Source organism: Struthio camelus, chromosome Z, assembly GCF_040807025.1.
Source record: "Struthio camelus isolate bStrCam1 chromosome Z, bStrCam1.hap1, whole genome shotgun sequence".
NCBI lineage: Eukaryota > Metazoa > Chordata > Aves > Struthioniformes > Struthionidae > Struthio > Struthio camelus.
In genome coordinates, this window is record NC_090982.1 from 59,474,182 (window position 1) to 59,493,142 (window position 18,961).

Here is an 18,961-nt window from a genome sequence, read left to right on the forward strand (position 1 = left end):
CTTATTGCTGAGGCGCTAGAAGCTGAAATTACATAAACCAGTTATTGCTGGTGTGAAGGGAAATTCTGAGTTATGCTTTTTGTAGTGAAAACTCAGAGACAGCAGTCACTGCCTCCAACAGAGCGAAAGAGCATGTCCTGCCCACTTGGCCCTTCCTGAACAGAGGAGAATACAACTTTGAATAAAATTTGGTGAAGATCCTTAAGATGAGGAAAACACTGTTTCAGACATTTGAACAAACATTTCCTGTCTTTCCTGTGGTATGTCAGCTAGATAGACAGACAAATTCAGTCATTCCGCAGGTATTGGAGGCAGCCTATTGTAATTCCAAACAGGAAGGGGCAGTAGGCAAAGGACATGCTGTTAGTACTTGGCTCCAACACTTTGTAGCCCTTTAAAAAAATTTTGTGGGACAGAGGTGTGCTGTCAGATGAGGCATTGCAGAAAAGCTCAGTCTTTCACGCTGTTACACTCGCTTGCTCACTGCTTCAACATGAAGAAAAGCTGTGGGCCTATGTTAGGATGGAGTTTGGTACTGTTTTTTGTAAAAGAAGTTATTGCACGTCAGGTACTGCATGAGCGTATCAATCAAATGTGTTTGCAGAACTTGTGAGGTCCTACAGGCTGTGAATGACGACGAGAAAATTTATTACATTACATCTCCATCCATGACCGGCCATAAACCCAAAGACTTTGTCATTCTTGTGTCTCGAAGGCAACCCTGCAAGCCCAGGTAAGTGTGCAGTATCAGCCTTAACTGTGAGCGCTTTGGAGCCACAGTTTTGATTACTGTTGACCTTCATCTTGGGCCTGTTCTTGGATGGCAAAGATGTTATTTTATTCCTTAAGAAGTTGGATTAGGAACTGATTTTTTTTTTTAATGTTGCACTATGTTGATGCTGGAATCTGCAAAACCAGATTTGCTTTGTGATGTGAAGATGTGATGAAGTGAATTAAGAGCATTACGTATTTGTTTCATAGTCCAGTATTGCTTCTTTGATAGTGACTCTTGAGGAGTGGTCTATCATCAGGATAAAAATAGGCTAGTGTCTTCAAACAGGCAATTTGGAAAAAAATACATGTCCTGGATGGGGAGAGCCTGTTGGTGTGCACATGGTTGGGAGTGTAATTACTTTTTAATCCCATTTAATGTAATTCTGGATGTTTTCTTATTCAAGGGAATGTGTGGCCTTTCTTGAAACCTCAGTGTGATGTATTTATTGTGTCAGTATATTTCATCACTGCATTTGGTTTAAAATGTTCCTTGATCTGTTTAATGTATACTGGTTTTTACTTTTTCTTTAAATAACAGTTTTTCTTGCATAATGAAATACGGATAAATAGGACTGTTTACTAGTGTTTGCTAATAGACTGCTTACTGTCTTTTTTTCCTCACTTTCTTTTCTCTTATTCTTTGTGTTTTCAGACTTCAGCCTATTAACAGAACAGTGGTCTTAAGCAGTATTCTACACTGTGCTTGCTTTTTTCCCCACCTCTGCGAACTGGAACCTGTCTGCCTTTGCTGAGGCCATACACTAAGGCCTCCTAGTTAGGATTGCTCCTCCTAAGCCCCGAGTCTGTAGAGCTCAGTCATGGAGAGCAGCTGATAAATGAAGAGGCAGGTGCAGCTAAACAAGCCCGAAAACAAAAATCTCCTGTCTCTCTTTGCCTCCCCACATACTTCATCTTCACTAACACTTTTCTCTAGCCCTTTTTAATTTTGTGCACCACTCCACCTCTCTTTAGGGTACTAATATCTTACCACTTGACTCCAGCCCATTATGTCAGCCAGGGCCGTGCCTCCTCAGCCGCATTAGGGAGGCTTGCTGCACATGGGTTGTCGTTCTGTGGCTTTCCACAGAAGTCTCCCTGGTTGCAATCAGTGATAAAAGCTGTATGAGAGTAGTTGTGTTTTTAAACATACAGGCGTTTGTTTGCCTTCTTATGAAAATGACATCTTTAGTATAGCTATTCATGTATTTCAAAGAGAAGAAATTGCATATTCTGTAGTTCTAGTCCTTTACGTGTATTTTTTTAACATCATGTTGAAGAGATGTTTGATTCTTGTGCTTGCCTTGCAGTGAACCCTACATAGTAGCTGGGAAGTCAGTTACCCTGACATCTATGCCACCTTCTTCAGAGTACTGCAGAAGTGAAATCCTTTGTGCTGGATTCCAGATCTATAGTGACAGCAGCAGCTCCTGTACTGTGAGTAGCTCGGCAGGCCCCAGCAGTGTCTCCTTTCCTGTGGTATGACACAGCTCTCATTTGTGCTGACACTCTGGTGCAGAAAACAGTAATGCAGTGGAAGAAATGAGTCAGTTTTCTCAGATTTCAGTATGGTTATTAAGACATTCTGTATCCCCCAAGATGGAATTTATCTTGCCCAACTTTGGCCATCTGCAAGTTACAGATGCTGACTGAACTAGATAGTGGGGAGAGACAGGCACCTCCACAGGGTAGTTTATTCAATCCTAAATAATGCTTCTAAAAGATGTGCACTAAACTGGTCTCTGGTGGTGCCTGTCTCTCTTCACTGACTACAGAGAAAGCCCAAGGGCTTTAGTTCGGACTAAATGCTTAACTTTTATGTTCTTTTCCAAAGGTAAGTTATAACCTTTTCACTTAAGAAAATATACTGAAAATACTTAGCAACTCCCAATGGCTGGGATTCTTTCTACAGGCAAACATCTTTGTTCATAAAGCACATGTAGACATAACATTTCTTGCTGTACTACTGTATGCAATTACCTATATGCTTCAGGACATGGCAGCAGTGAGGACACTAAGGTCACTACAGTAGTGTTAAAAAAAAAAAAAAAATCATGCCCTTTCTGATAATTTTTCATAGTGCTTTTATTCTCATCCAAAAATACTTTGATACTCATCTAGGTGCTGCAAAAAACAGTTCACTGTTGCCGTTTGTATGCTTTTTAATTTCATTTATTTTTGTTTAAACAGGTGTGTTACTTCAATCAAGTGACATCAGGTGTTCTGCCTCACTTAGCTGCAGATCTCACTGGCTCATCAAAATCCATTGAAGGCACTGCTTTGGAGTGTATCAAGTTCTTGGAGCTGGAAGGCAGCAAGTACTAAAGTCTAAAGCCCTCTTCAGAAATTTGTTTTTGAGATTATCAAGCAGTACTGGTTTAAATACCCGCATATGCGTGTGCTCATCATTGCTCTACAGGCTAGTTACTTTGGATCATGTAGCTGATTTTCAGTGTAAGCCTCAGAATATCTAGCACCTGCACTTCCCATTGATTTAGGATTTGGCCTTAGGCTAAATTCAAATTTTTAATTTTAAAAAGATGAGACAGATTATATTCCTAATTGCATTATTTTGTATAAAAGGAGGCAGACCTTGGCCCAATAGGTCTGTGTATCATAAGACTTTGTCACCATTATAATGTTGTGTTGAACATAACGAAATCCAGTCAGTGGTTAGGCAGAGAGGTAGTAACTGATTTAAGTTAACAAAGAACTGGTGCAACCAAGCAACTTACCAGTGCTCTGGCCTGGCTGCTCAGGATCTTGCACAGGCATTATGCAAGTATATTAGATTACTGTAAATGAAAGTTCTTCGTCTCACCTTGGAGCCATTCTTTACAGGTCTAAATAACTAGGCAAGGTAGCAGCAGCTTTACCACTGTCTGATGTGTTATAAACGTGATACTTTACAGGCAGAGAAAAGCAAATGAAGAATAGTAATAGCACTTTATTCCTTACCTGTTAATGCTTGTTTATTTAATCTGTGCCTTCCAATAAATCATTGTTTCTCAAGTTACATATCCATCATAATTTCTACAACTCTCTCTCTGGAAGGCCTTCAGACTTGTTTCTGGAAAGACTGTTCTGTAGTGACATTGAGGAAGTTGGCCTCCTATAAAAGTTCTCCTATAAATGAGTAAATGCTGGCAAGTTCTATGCAAGAATGTTATGCTAGCACGGAGAGAATAGTTATAAGCTTGGATGTGGTCATGCACAGATGACAAGGTTTCAGAGTGATTTCAGAGGTTTTACTGCGGTGCATCTATTTTGTTTTCTGCTCAAAAGTGCCCTAGTTAAAAAAAAAAAAAAACAGATAAGATTATGATCTAACTGCTGACAACATGAATTGCAGGGGGCTGGGGGAATTAAAGGAATTGGAGCATGGGAACTGTAGCAGTCATCTTGCTGTAGTCTCCTAAATAGTACAGCCAGAGCTCTAGGGGGCTGATTCACTTCCCACTAAAGCAAATAGATCTTACATGTAACCTGGAACTGAATCAAAGCTCTGCTAATGATTTACAGGTTCCTCAGTTTTGCAAGTGACTTCTCTACCAAGTGCAGTAGAAGAGACACCAGCTGTGTCCTGGAAGCCATCTAGGTGTATTAGCACAATGAGTCACCTGGCCTTCTCAGCAAGACTAATTTAGCTTTGGTACAGCATTACATTGAACCAAAGCATTAGGGAAAGCAGCTTCTCTGGCTCCTAATGAAGACTGGCCACGGCCAGTCACCATACACCACAAGACTGCATTTGTACTTGCTAAAAAAAGCAAGTCAGACCCTGATCTTTGGCTCTTTCTGAAAGGGAGATTTTGGGTCTAGATCCTAACTGTGGAGCATGGTTTTTAATCACATGCATAAAATGCAATACATAAGTCTAGGCAGGGAGGGCTGCAGCCCCTCCAAAGCAGGAACACTACTGGGCCCCTGCTGGCCTCCTCCTAACTCAGCTGGTTGGTAGTATGGGAATGGTCCTGGCCTGTAACAGCTGCAGGTCCAGGCTGCTGCAGCAGGCCAGGAACTCAGCTCTCATTCCCACTCAGCATGCTTTAACCCTTGTTGCATGCAGATGGTGGCAGACAGATGCACTCAAGGGGCAGGTAAGTCTCTATGGTCCCAATTTTTAGTGAACAGAGACACCTAATGTTCAGCTCCAAATACATGCAAAAAAGCTTCAAGGCAGTGCCCAGACTCAGCCTGTGCTAAGCATTCCCTATCAGCCAAGTGACTTCCTGTGCAGCATGTCAGTTCATAACCTGCCTTTAGGGGTACTTAGACTCTCAAGTTAGATTTGGGGCTACCACAAGGGCTATCTAGGCAATTTTTTTTTTTTTTTTGCATTTTTGAGATAGGTGGCCTGATTTCTGTCTCTGGAGCCTATACATGTCTAATCTGCCAACATAATAGTGCGTCCTCCTTTGGTGGTGAGGCTAGAGGACCAATGCACACTATCCCTGCTCAATCTGGGCTGCTTGATCCTCATCATCATTAGGTCAGTTACTGATCACATCACTATACACAGTGGTAGGGGCAGGTGCTTGGGAGAAGTGCAAGGCCCATGGGGGGGTACTGTTTTTGTGCTGAACATCCCATGAGGTCCTACTACAAACTGAATCTGGCTGCTCTTGGATGACACGCTGTTTCTGAAAGGGACGAGCTCTAGGCTGGGATATGTGCATCAGCAGAATACCGATACCACTAGGGAAACCATAGCTGCCTAATTCAGGCCTGCAGGTTCAGCCCTCTGACCCTGACATGTAGGCATTAGACCTCTTTGTGAATACAGCTACAGATCTTTAAGAGCATATGGGTTAGTATCTTTTCTACATAGCATAAGTACTCCATAACAAATGCTAGCCAACTTTAAGACAAGGAGATTCAGGAGGCTTCTGGTAGCGCAAGGCTTTCCTTAAGTTCTAATTATTTGTCTAACTTTGAATTTGCTTGCAGGTACAAGCATATTTTTACATGCAGCACTTTTTACAACAGCTTTTCAGATAGCCTTCTTGTAACTACACATCCTTTGTGCAGTCACTTAAAGAAACTATTTATTAGTGGGGGCATTTAACAAATAGTTCTGTCTAACAGTTACTGAAGTGAAGACTTAACTTGTAAAGCTCTATAACTATAGTTATACGGCGTGCACTGCAAACCTTTTCAGTATGTCCTTTTCCTCAGCAGTCACTGAAGCAGAGAACAGGAATAAAAGGGAGGCTTAGACTTATCCAGCACAGGCAAGCAAATGTGTTTGATGATTACCTTAAAACAGCTCTTCCTCTGATTCTGAACATCACATGCACCAGGTTGCAGGCTGCTCACTGAAACCACAATTTGCACACCACACTCCCCCTGTATCTCAGAAGTGTTTGATACCACTATAGAATTCAAGGTGCATGGTTTCAGATGAACAACTCTAGGTAAAAGAACACATTACAACATCAGGGACTTTTTAAACACAGGAAGTAATCTGAAAAGACAGCGGTTCTCTTTCTTACATGAGAATCATATCAATGGAAGCATCTTTTAGGCTAGGATACAGGTTTGTTGCAAAAAAAAAAAAAAATACGTTCATATTAAAGTGCTATTACTTTGAACTTCAACAGCTGAATTGAAGCTCTGTAATTAATCCTTCATTTCATCCATAGCCACTCCCCTTCCCCCACTTGAATGTGTGTGCCACTTCTAGTAATCTGAATATACATAGCCTAGCTTAGCTAACTAACTTAAGCACCTTTGTATCCAGAGCAGCTCCAGAAAACCTAAAGTACAGTACTTCTTACTGTATTTATCAGCATTTTATTTTTTTAAAAAGTACAAATACAGAAAGTATCGAGACAATTGAATTCCTGTATTTGTTCTTTGCATTCCAAACCCATAGGTTCTGTGCCTGTTCCTAAGCCTCACAAAACCCAGGCCTGAAGTCAGTTTACTGTCTCGTATTACTCCATGTTCTCAGCAAGGCCACTATATGGACAATTAACACTTTCATTGAAAGGATAAATTAATTCTGTTCAAGCAATAGCTTTATCACTGTGTAGCTTTCTTTCAAGTACTGTTGCTTGTTATTGGCTCATGCAAGGTAAATTTTCAGAAGGCACGCATTTAAGATTTTGGGGGGCACAGAAGTACTATATTTGTCCCATGGCAACCACAACAGTAATACAGCACTAAAAAGCTTGATTTCTCAAGGTACATGGCACATGTGTACACAGCACAGAGAGGCACTGTATGGATATCCTAAATAGCACCTACTGCCTCAGCATTGTGCTAAGACACCATTCAGCCTGAAACACAGCAAGTGAGGTTAGCTTGGGTGCACGTCTCTAGTAACAGCATGCTGCTTTGTTTAAAAAAAAAAAAAAAAATCTGTTCTGAGATGATGATTAGACACAAATGAAAGACTATCACAGTTGGCTGCACTGGCTGAGTTACTACAGAATTTGGAGCACTGTTGCAGGAACGTTTTGAGTTGGCTTGAGTAACTTTGGTAATATTTATCAGTTTTTCAAATATAGTCTACAGTCTCCATTTAAAAATAAATAAATCTGCCATTAAGCAGATGTCTGTGGGTAGTACAAAGCAAAAGTTTACTCCCAAACCCCCAAGGGACAGGAATACTGGAGAGTAAGATTTTTGAGCTCTTTCCCCGAACAAAGGAGGGGAAACAACCAAGCAGCTCACTTGCTCTCCAACTATTTTCAGCTGTATTTCACCATGGATATCACAGGAAGGGCATGCTTGTGCTCCTCTTAGTGAGCAAATACTCAACTGACTCAAAATACACAAACCGTGTGATAGATCAGCTCACGTACTGAGATGATCTGTCATGAAGGACAGGAATTGCACCCCCAAGCTCTCTAGAAAAAAGGAAAAGTCAGGCAGGCTGCATGACAGCCTGTATATACAGGCTCTAGGGTTTACCCGATAACTTTGATATCAAACTGCTCCAGCTTGCATATCAAGAACAAGAAATCCTTCCTTCTTAAAGCAGGAGGCAGAAAAACCAAACTAGAACCCAACAACAGTGTTTAGGAAATAGCCAAGATCCCTTTCACAGAAACGTAGAAAGACTCTTAATAAAATCAGCATGATTGCCTTCATCTAACAGTATTCTAAGGCAACGCTACTGACCACCTAAATCCATTCGTCATAAACCCCTGTAATAAACTGCACGCACCCTGTTTGGTTACTGTAAGCAGATCCCTGTTATGAAAAGAATGAGATTTCCCTCTTCAGAGAGCCGATAGCGAGTGGGAAAGCTGTATTTCTGCATAAATACACAAAAATAAAATACCTGCTTGCTGCATATCTTTTGCTCCCAACTTTTCAGTAAGCTGAGTGAGTATGGGAGGCAAAGTGGAAAAATCAGGCACATGGAAGAAAATTTAGCAGCAGCAGCAGTCTGGTCGTTTACTGGAACCAGCAATCCACCCTGTGCGGTCACTACTCTGAAGTGAAGCAATGCAGGGTTACTGCAGTTTGGTACACAAGAGAGGCCTTCAAAAATTAACAATTTTAGGTACTTTCATTTTTGCTTTTTGCAGCTTTGATGTTTCTGTAATTTCTTCATAATCTGCACTCATTCCAGTGGCCCATCGCCCGACAGTAACATGATCTGTGGAATAAAAGACACAAAGTTATGGAAAGGCTAAGCACTACCGTCATATAAAATGTCCTAGTTTGACAAGAGAGCTGAGCTATTAGGGCCTGACACTAGTTCACCAGAGACGTACCAGTTTAGTTCTAGCCCTGAAACTAACTCTCCTTAGAGAACCTTTTTTTTTTTTTTTTTTTTTAAAAACTTCTTTGTGCTTTGCAGACTTTCTTCCACAGCTTTTCAATATTCAGAAATCATTAGTATGTTTCTTTTCCTATTTGACTCTCCACAGAGACATGCAAAGAGTATGTAAAAGAAACTCTTACATAACTCCTAATAACTCTGTGATGAAGATTTCAGAGTATTTCAAGCATCTCTGGATATAAAGTAAAGATGAATAATACAATTCATCCAAATCACAAAGATGAGGAAGCTAAGCTTGAGCAAAATTTACACATCTCCACTTACACCCTTGCATATCAATCAACATCATCCTTTTGCTGTTTAAGTACTAATTATTTAACACACCTCTCCTAAAAACACTGCCACCTATGTGGGGGTTATCAACCAGCCTGCGTTTCTTTTCTGAAAGGCAATTTAATTTTGAAGGCAACAAATCAAATCATACCAAGAATATCAAAGGGATAAATCACTGTTTATCTGGGTTGACTTCTGTATATTAAAGCAACCCAAGTAATTCCACATGAAGAAATGATAAATTGTAGTGCCTAAACATCTCTGCTGGCTGTCAGTTATCTTCACCTAGTCTACTTAAAAGTACTTTGCTTAATGCAAACTGATTTCAGAGTATTACAATTCTTACCAATGGTATCGTAGCTCCAATTAATTCAATTATTTTTAACTAGCAATACCAGTTTTGAAACATCAGTGTAAAGACAAAGATGTCTCTGGGAAGTTAAACTGCAGGTGTAGATCTTCACTATGGATATAAAACTTTCCAAAAAGGGAGGAGGGAAAAAAAAGATTCCAGGTAACTTATTCCAGCTTAACATATAATTTAGAGCTCTACTCCCAGACAGTAGAATGACTTGCATTTTCTTAGCTTGCCTGCACAAAGGCCTTGGCTTTGCAAATTGGCATTTGCTAGTTTCCATTACCTGTCATATACACGCACACCAGTAATTCAGAAAATTCAGAAAATTTCCTTTGATTGCTAACCTCTAGCTCATAGGCCTGTCACATCTTTTACAGTGCAGAGGTGAGGCTAAGCAAGTACGACGACTGCACCCTCCCATATGAGGGAGCAAATACTTAAGGGCCGCTTCCCTGCCTCCTTACGTACCAAATCTGGTCTTTATTTAGCTAAACAGAACTATCAACTGAAGACTCCCTTTCAGTGATATAAGCTGGTCCAACTTTGAGCAACGCTGTTTCCTACAAATGTTTCCTTTCCTTTCTCCTACTGCATCTGTACAGGTTTCAACTTACAAAAAGTATTAATCACACAAAGGTAGCTTGCCATAAACGTGGCCTGCAGAAATCCAGCAAGGTCACCTGCAGGTTTTGAACATGGAAGCACACACCCATCTCTAATGGATGCCACTAAAAATCCCTTAAGCCTTCAAACAGAAAACTTTACGAAACACTTGCTAAGACCACGCACAGCAGAAATTAAGACTAAAGGCCATGATCATGATGCAGCATACAAAAACAAAAAGCTTAAATCCTTAACCTAATGTCTAAAGACACCAGAATATCCCTACTAACAAGTTTATCAAGTTACCCGTGAAGAAATGGCATAAACAGATAGAAAATAAAGAGCTCCACAGAAACCCAGTAACAATTAAGACTGGGCACGGTGGCATTCAAGAAGCACAAAAGCACTCAAAAAAACACAACAGCAGCGGACACGTAAGTAAAACACTACTCAGAAACTCAGCTTCCTTCTTCTGTTCTTTTTTCTGCTCTCCTGATGCGAAAGTCAATATAAACGGTCTTTTCAATAGCACTGTCTGGCTTCCGTGTACACTCTTTACCCAAGCCTCCTTGTAATCCATTTACAGAGTGGTAGAGCTGGGGTCACTCCAGATTGGGCCACATTCTCATTTATTCCCGAGTAGTTTGAAACATTTCAAATCTTACTGTTTGAATTTGATTCCTAAGAAATTGGCAGATTTTCTCATAGAGCTTTCAAGTCTCAGCAGTCATTTAAGTGGGCACTGCCCAACAATCTACCATGGCCAAGGAGATCTGGAGAAATCTCAAAGTGCAGCTGTTGCCTTCTCATATCCGAAGCTCTTGTCAGAGCAGTTAAGACTCAATCTCGCTTGTTCTAAGCGAGGAAACCAGCATACATCTAGAATGTTACAAGTGCTCTGTAAGACAACAAGTGACATATCCTAGATATAGGATGAGATACAATGGCTAAAGCATATGCTTCTGTCACATACCTAAATATTTCCTATGTAAATTCTACAGTGGTTTATGGCATATTATTAATCCAAACGTTCTATAAGCCATACAAAGGAAGCGAGGAGGGAAAAAAACAAAACCCAAAACAACTGTTCAATCACTTCAATACCAGCATCAATCTTCACAATCTTGTTCTGTGGTTTTGCTGCCCTTAGCATATTTTATATTTTTTATATTAACGCTATATAGAGTAAGTATATATGTGGATGTAAGCACAGATTTCTCCCCTCTCCAAAAGCAATGGCATAGGGGAAAAAAAAAAACGCCCTTAGTCCGTAATGGTCATCTGCAAATCACATCACCCTTTTACAAATCAATGCCTTACAAAAAGGTATTACCACATGTAACAAGTGCTGCTGAATTCAGTGCAAACTGAGATTTAAGTGGGAGGGGGGAAAAAAAGTACATATTTTGTCCAGAATGATCAGTGAACAATGGAAGCACCTTTTTCAAACAAAGCACCTCCTATCATTGGCATTACTTGAAGTTAGGGTGCATATAAAACCATATGTTTGATTCAGAGAACTGAGCTTAATCAGCCAGGCAAGTTTATAAGGTATCTTTCCACCCACACAGGTTAACAGAACATGTAAGCAAGCAGCTTATCATTAGCTGGTAGATCTTTCCTATCAGCCTGACATAGGACTAAGTGATTATTTTGTTACTGCAAAAAAGTTTCTTCCTTTCCTCTACTGACAAATACATTAAATACATTAACTCTTTCCATCACCCTCTGTCCTAGAGGCATTAGGGTAGGACAAATCTCTAGTCTCCTCTTCCTCCACCTCTGTCTTGAGTAACATTTGCCTACCACATGAAGCTTTTCCCAGCTGCCATTACCATATTGCAACTGATATTATTTTGAGTTCTGTCACTTCCCAAATAAATCAAAAGAAGCAACCAGTTTTATGAGTTTTCTTCTACAGCTGCTAGAGATGCAAACAGCAGTAAAAACACTGGCTAACAAATACACACTAGCTCATATCACCTTCAGAAACACACCAGCTAGTTTTTTTTTAATTTTAAAGTTCAAGTTTTGCCTAGCCACTTAATTCCCCTCCACCACCTTACTATACATACATACTCCCAAAGGAAAGTCATCTTCGGTACTTTCAAGCATGCTTCTCAGTCCTCTTTTTTCCTGACCAAAGCCAGGCAAAGCAGTAAATGCAAATTACTCCGCTGTGCATTCAAACACCATCATTCATCATTTCCTGGCATCTCACCTGAGTTCTGATTTTCTGGACAGTCTTTTCTGAAGTGCTCCACAGAGCCGCAAAGTCGGCAGCAGCCACCTTTTAAAAGAGAAAGTTTTCAATCATCCCGGGAGAAAGTTTGTTTTACTCCTATTTGTATGTCGTAAAGTCTTGCTCTACTTTTCTGTAGCAACAAATTCTGTACATGCTCCACATACCAAGATTAGTACAAATCCAGATAAAGAATTGTCCCTTTAGATAGGTCGAGACTCCTAGGTACAATATGACGTTGGGGAGCAGATGAGCAACCAGCTTTAAAAGCCTGCACACACCAGCAGTATCAGTGTCTGTCTCAGACAGAGCCATTAGTAATCAACGGTGCTCTGTAAAACACCAAAAACTACAAATTTCTATCACCACATATTGAATACTTCCGAATTGTTTGAAGCTCTCTTTTTGAGAAAAGCAGCTGAATTCCGCTGAAATACAACCATTCAAAGTGACTTTTGAAATTCATAGGAGCTGCTGATAGATAGGTACTGAAATATGAATTCTACTCATAATCCAAACATTGAAAGAAGTGCAATGTCTCTAAAGTGATTAGTCTTCCAAGGTAAAGGCGTTATAAAATCACCTTTTTCAATTTGTGAGATCCCAAGTTTGTACCGCCCTTTCACACTGTAACATGTACAATCCAGTTAGCCACGCTTTGTGCCCTTCTTGAAATTGCAAGGACAAGTAAGTTCTCATACTTTGCATCTGAGCTGATTGTCTAACACTAAACTTACAATTAAAACAGAAATCCCTAGGTAATGAAGATTAACACTGGATTCCTCAGAACTGCCAGCTACTTTTATTTACCGTAGAAGATACTGGGAAATTCTTTTTAGTAGGATCCCCTATTCACTTGCAGTACTGTACATAGACCTGTTCCTTTGTTTTTCATTAGATAAGTATAAAATAAGTGTTTCTGTTTCAATAAATTGTTACACTCACCTTCAGCATACAATCCTTTGGGATTATCTGGACATGACCTTGAAAGATGCCCCATCTCACCACAGATGAAACATTTTGCGTATGGAAATGCCCCTGAAAAATCCCATGCAGTTTATGGTGCATATTAAAAGCTTATTACAGTCACAATTTTTCCCCAGAGAATACACTATAATTATACTAACTTTCTATACGCTGTATTATCCATTGTTATAATCATGTATTCCTTGAAACATGTCAACTTATGTCCCCAGAATGGTTAATTTACTAAAAAAGCCTGTATTTCAGTAGTCAGAAAACCCAGACAAAGCTCTCTGAGAAATACAAACTTCTGAATCTTACCAACAGCTGGATCTATTTTTGCTTTGCATTTGGTGATTTCATGTTCTGTGGATCCACATCGGTAACAGATTCCTGTACCCATATCTTGGCTTTCAAGTACAGCTGGGCAATCAGCAATCCCATGGCCGGGTCCTCTACAGTGGAAACACACCTTTGAAAATAAAAACGAAGTTACATACTTTTTCGTATCAGTTCACAAAGCAGAACGCAGCACTTACATGTAGCATTACTAAAGAATTAACTTACTCCTAGGACCTAATTAGCACTTACATCAAGCAGGTTTTCACTAGACCGCTATTCCTCTTGACTGAAACCTTGAGGGTTTTACCAGATATATATCTCTAGGTGAGAGTAACAATCTCTCTCATGAATGGCCCGCAAAGACAAGAGACTCCTAGTGGATTAAGGCCTTCAGGCTTTTTAGAAGGCAGACATATCCCAGGGATTTTCTCTCATGGAAAAAGTACATTAAGTAGTTAGATAAAAGAGACAGTGCAGCATGTCACAAACCAGCTGTCAGTGGTCGAAGTCATTACACCACACTCTTATGGGTACTTTTTTCCTTTCATCAACAGTACAGATAGAAATTTCATATTGGGCATCCACTCATCAATAACTGAGTTCCCTAGCTGAATGATGATATTTGACTCCAATTACAGCACAGTTCTCAAAGTTCTTTAAGTATTACTGCTATAAGTGCTAAAAGTACACACAAGCAACGTTGCACCAGTCCTACAACTTATTTATAAGCAAAAACTTCCATGGCTCAGATAAATTATTAGATTCTCTTCACTATTGTCCACATTCAGCAAAAGTTATACAGGTAACTGCTTTTACATAGTGCCAGAGTTAGCTAGAAAACTCATGACAATTCTCAAGCAGAGGGTACTGCAGAAAGAGGCCCCAGAATAACAAGAAAGTACAAAGGTAGACAGGAAAATTGTGCAGATGAATCATATAAGGAGATGTACTGAATTAGATTCACCTAAGGAACAAGAAGGGTTTGGCCATCACTCCAAGCGTAGCAAGAACAGGGCAGCCAGAAGAGCCATCCTTTAGGTTAAAGCTTAAGTTGAAACTCACTATTCGTTTTAAAGCTGAGATATTTAAACTCACTTTTTATTAACTCAAAACATCATGCAGTGTGTGGTCTGCTTCTAACCAGATAAGAGACCTCATCTCCTTACATAATCTTCTCCTGACGCTATCAGCAAGCGGTAAGGAATATGCGTTTTTCACAGTGGGCTTTTTTTCCTAGTTTTTAAGGAGCTATGGAAACAAAACTACACACAGCTCAAAACAAAACTCACCATGGCATTTTTCTTTGCTTCTTGCCTCTTCAGTCTTCTTCCCTCCCGACGCCTGTCCTTCTTCAAGGCTACTGCTACTTCCTCCCTCACCTCTGGGCTGTCTGCTTCTATCACCTCTCCCTTACGCACAGCCTGTGAAGCCTGTTTTAAGTACTCCATAAACCCATTAACATCTTCATTCAGATAGTCTTTTTTCTTTTTATTCTTCTTTTTCTTCTTTTCTTGCTCTTTCTTTAAAGAAAGAGGACTTGAGTTATTTCCTTCTTTACCCTTCGCTGTCTCCCTGGAGGAGCCCTTTACCATTTCTTCCCAAGGCGTAGCATCCAGCGCTTTTTCGCTGTGCGCAGCATTTTTACGAGCCCATCTAGTCATGACTGTCCCGGGAGCAGCTTAGAAAGCTTAAAAAAAAAAACACAACAGCAGCGAGAAAACGCATTAAGTTTAACACAGGAACCTAGAGAGACGCTCCAAGGAGGAAGGCAAACACAGCGCAGCCCCTGCTCCCATACGGGGCCGATCTTCTACGGCGCAGAAACAACAGTAAAGTCGTTTACGAGAGCGGCACAGGCAGAGCAGACGGCGGGACAAGGCAAAGGCCCGGCCCGGCACAACGCGGCGCGCGACCGTTGCCGGGGCCTCGCGCGCGCGACCGACGCGAACGACCGACCAACCGACGGATGGACGGACCGACCCACCCCCGGCCCGGCGCGGCGCCGTCAGGGCGGCCGCCCGCCCCCAGGGCCGCGGCGGCGCTGCCAGGGGGCGGCCGATCCCCGCAGGCGCCGCCGGGTTCAGGGCGGCCCGGACCACCCCCCCCGGGGCAGCCCCGGAGACCCCGCTCACCCGCCAAGTCCGCCGAGGCAGTAGAGACTTTTCTAACAGAGCGGCCGCGCCCGGCCACTTGCCTTGCCGCGCACCGGAAGTGGAGCTGGGTGGCCGCAGCCGGCCGTAGGCGGGGATGAGGCAAGAAGGGCTCGCGCCGCCGGGGGTGGGGGCTCGCGGGCCTCGCGTACACGTCACGGTACGTCACGTCCCCTCCGCCCCGCCTCCGGTCTGGCGCGCTGCCCGTCGGGCGCCATGTTGCGGCAGGGCCTGGGGGTGGCGGGGGCGTGGGGAGGGCTGCGAGTCCGCCCCTGGGGAGCGAGGTGAAGGCGTTGCGGTACTAGCGGGCTGGTGCTCAGCGGGGCTGCAAGTGCTTCCCGCCAGGAGGGCCGAGGGGGTGGGCTGCCCCCTTGTTGCCTCACCCAGCGGCCGCGGCGTGTGTAGGGGTCCCTGGAGCTCCCGTCCTTCGCAGCTGCCGCACCAAAATTGTCTCCCGTGTTGCTTTCGTTTGATAATGGAAAGAGTAAAGTGTGTTCATGTTTCTCTGTACTGTCTCATTGAAACAAAGGTGCCACTGGAGGGAGCTTGCATCTGTAGTCTGCGAGCATCACGTGAAAAGACTCCTTAGCGCAGGTAGCGCTCTTCCCCGCTGTCCGTTACAGGGAAGTCACGTTTACCTTCTTCGTTGCTATGGTAGAGAGAGCAAAGGCCACAGTCCTGTGCTGGGCTTGGGGTGCCGAGGCAGCGCGGTGGGAGCAGGAGCTCCTTGCCAGCCGCCGAGGCCCTGCAGTCACCCACTCAGCTGCGGCTCCTCGGGGCGGCCAGGAGCTGCTCGGAGGGGACGGGAGGCAGGAGTGCCACCCTGGCTCCTGCTCTCTCCCAGTGGGAGTGCTGTCTGACGCAGTATCGCGGGCTGTGCTGGTTAGAGCGGCTCCAGCCTGGGCCGAGGAGCATGGAAGCGTAACCCGTTGCCATCTGCCTTGTCCCTGGGCTGGCTCCGATGCTGGGAGCGGGCTCAGCTCTTTGTTAGGAGATCTCTTAGCTTGGCTTAGGCCAAGCCAGCCAAGTTTCTTTTTTTATTCTCCTAGTCTCTCTTTCAGTCTGAAAAGGAACCAGTCAGCGCTGACATCCGCCCTTCTCTGCTCTCTGACAGATACCAATAGGAGAAGGGAATAAGCAACTTCTGAAGGAAAAAGACTCTCAGGGTTTGACAAGTCAGGAAAGCTTTTCCAGTTACACAGCATAACTGTGCATATAGAAGCCACTATACTTGTGCACCTTACCTTTTTCCTTGCGCACTCCTCCTACCACGCTACCTCCTACCATCAGCTTCACAAAATGGAGTGGATGAACGGCCACAGCAGGTACTGGCAATCTGAGCTGGCGAGTTCCCATGCTGCGGTGCTCCGGGGAATACTGCTCCACCCCCAGAGCAGCCAACGCAAATGCCTGTGTACTGTGCCGTGCCCCTCAATCACAGCGCAGGGTGCAACAGAGCTGCGAAGGAAGGGGAACCTGTAAAAGCTCAGGCACAGTCCATCATGCAGCCAAACATTTATCAATGTCCTAATGCTGGGGCCGTGGTCCTTGGAAACTCCTCCAGTAAATCCATGCTGGGTGCAGCTGTACTCTCTCAGTTCTGACACTTGCACAGTTCACATTTTTATACCAGACCCTCTTTGCGGATGGGAAACTGTGCTGGTGCAATTGCATCACGTTAAATGCACACACCCTTTAGTAAAGCCATTTTCATTTAGGCTGTGCTCATCTTTCATCAAGGCTGATGCCAGGACATCAGAATGTCCCTTACCTCCATCCCGTAGCAGTGAGGCCAATTCAAACCTTTCAGCTGAAAAATTCACACTGGACATCTCAAGAAACAAAGCTTTTTGAGATATAATGTATGATATATTTCTCTTTTCAACCCTCCCCTCCCCAAGGTTCACAAAGTAAATCTCCAGGACTATATTGTTGGAAGTCCCTGCATAGGAACGAAATACATGTTCATAAATAAAATAAGAGTTTCTTCTCAATTACTCTCAATTCAGTCTCCTGTTTCATGTAATTTTGGCATTTCACTAGATCTCCATTGCTTTTCCTGGGCAGATAGAGATGGTGTTACAAAAGCAGCTGGACACCGTTCCTTCTTTATTAGTTATCTTTAATATTTGTGTCTCTCTAGAGAAATTGCCTTGCTGTATTTCGCTCATTTTCTGGGGCTTTGCATCCGCTAGAGGGAGATGTGCTCAAAGAGTACATTGATTTTGCTATTAAACTCCATCACTGCCAGTAAGAACCAACATAGATTTGGAAATAATTGGAATACATGTATTGCAGGTAAAAATAATCAATGAACACCATTTAAGAGTCACTTTTAGTAAGATGGGAAATAAAACCAGAGAGACTCATGTTTTCATTTTAAACTAAAAATAACAAAATTGCTGATGAAGTTACAGCTCAACCACAACACCAGGATCTAGTTGTTCCTGCAACATGCTGGCCAGTGAGCCAGCAGATGAAAAATCATGGCCAAAGCTGATTCATATAGGCAGAAAGAGCTACAAGAAACAGGCAACACTGGGCCAAGGATAAAGAAGATAAAGGCAGGCTGGGATCCCACGGGCATACGCATGCATCACGTAACAGTTGCAGATAGTGTACGCATGCATCACGTAACAGTTGCAGATAGTATGTATACTCTGTATGGATGAGGCAGTGTTTTATGAATAGCCAGGTACTGGCAAGTTGTAAGATTTTAAAATGCTTGCTAGGCTTAATTCTTTTTAAACAGCTGGGGTGAAGTGCCTGCTAATCTGTATGGAGCAGACATGACCAGATTAATTTTATGTATTGCAGTGGGTAAGAGTAGGCGTTAGCCAAATGGAGAGAAAAGCACTACACACACGTGTGCGCACACACACACAAACACACACACACACACACGTATTCAGTTATCTCTGCCTGTCTGTCTGCCTACCTATTTTCATTAAGTCAAGACAAGAGCATCCCTTCTCCTGGTGCATACAGCCTGCTTGCTGTTCTTGCTTCAGTGCAGCTTTTCACTTGGCTGCAACTTTCGATTTTGTTCTTGCTCTTCATCTGGCTTACTGAACGCACAAAAGGATATAAAGAAAATCTGAGGAACAGCATAAGCAAGACCAACAAAAAGGGGCTTGCTTTCTTTTCTTTCTGTTCTACAAAAATGCTAAACATGTTGCCTTTTCTGCAGCCTGCAAAAGTTTCTGTGTGTGTGCGTGTGTTCGTGCGTGTCCAGGCTTCTGGGCAGGATGGGTGCTGCTTGCCGTCCCCCATCAAGATTACAGGAAGTGGAAAAGGCTGTTTAATACCTTTCCACTATAAGAGTATTTTCCCCACACATATCACTTCTTTGATCTTGACCACAATTTGCACTTTTTGTTTTGATTTGACACTAGTCACCCAGGAGCTCTGCTGTCCATAGGTAGCAGGTGAAAAATTAGCATGACAACAGTTGCATA

At 42.7% G+C, this 18,961-nt stretch overlaps 2 protein-coding genes across 8 annotated transcripts in view; one reads left to right on the forward strand and one right to left on the reverse strand.

Moving 5' to 3' along the window:
• The window catches only part of LOC138064569 (acetyl-coenzyme A thioesterase-like), a 31,994-nt gene extending 27,934 nt beyond the window's left edge, over positions 1-4,060 (forward strand). For all 6 annotated transcript variants that reach the window (XM_068927806.1, XM_068927808.1, XM_068927807.1 and 3 more), the window contains 3 exons: positions 605-733; positions 2,082-2,208; positions 2,962-4,060. In XM_068927806.1, the coding sequence (XP_068783907.1) occupies positions 605-733; positions 2,082-2,208; positions 2,962-3,096 (391 nt within the window). In that variant the 3' untranslated portion in view covers positions 3,097-4,060. The remainder of the gene's footprint in view (positions 1-604; positions 734-2,081; positions 2,209-2,961) is intronic.
• A 3,056-nt stretch (positions 4,061-7,116) lies between these two features.
• LOC138064570 (zinc finger CCHC domain-containing protein 9-like) lies at positions 7,117-17,499 on the reverse strand. Of its 2 annotated transcripts, XM_068927812.1 has the most exons (6): positions 15,486-17,499; positions 14,643-15,040; positions 13,333-13,483; positions 12,994-13,086; positions 12,028-12,096; positions 7,117-8,386 (listed from the first exon to the last, which is right to left on the reverse strand). In XM_068927812.1, the coding sequence occupies exons 2-6, from the start codon at positions 15,012-15,014 to the stop codon at positions 8,271-8,273; spliced, it is 801 nt and encodes a 266-aa protein (XP_068783913.1). In that variant the 5' UTR covers positions 15,015-15,040; positions 15,486-17,499; the 3' UTR covers positions 7,117-8,270. The 2 variants fall into 2 exon arrangements, with proteins under 2 accessions (XP_068783913.1, XP_068783914.1); XM_068927813.1 differs by lacking the exon at positions 15,486-17,499 and having other exon boundaries at positions 14,643-15,327.
• Positions 17,500-18,961: the final 1,462 nt, after the last annotated feature.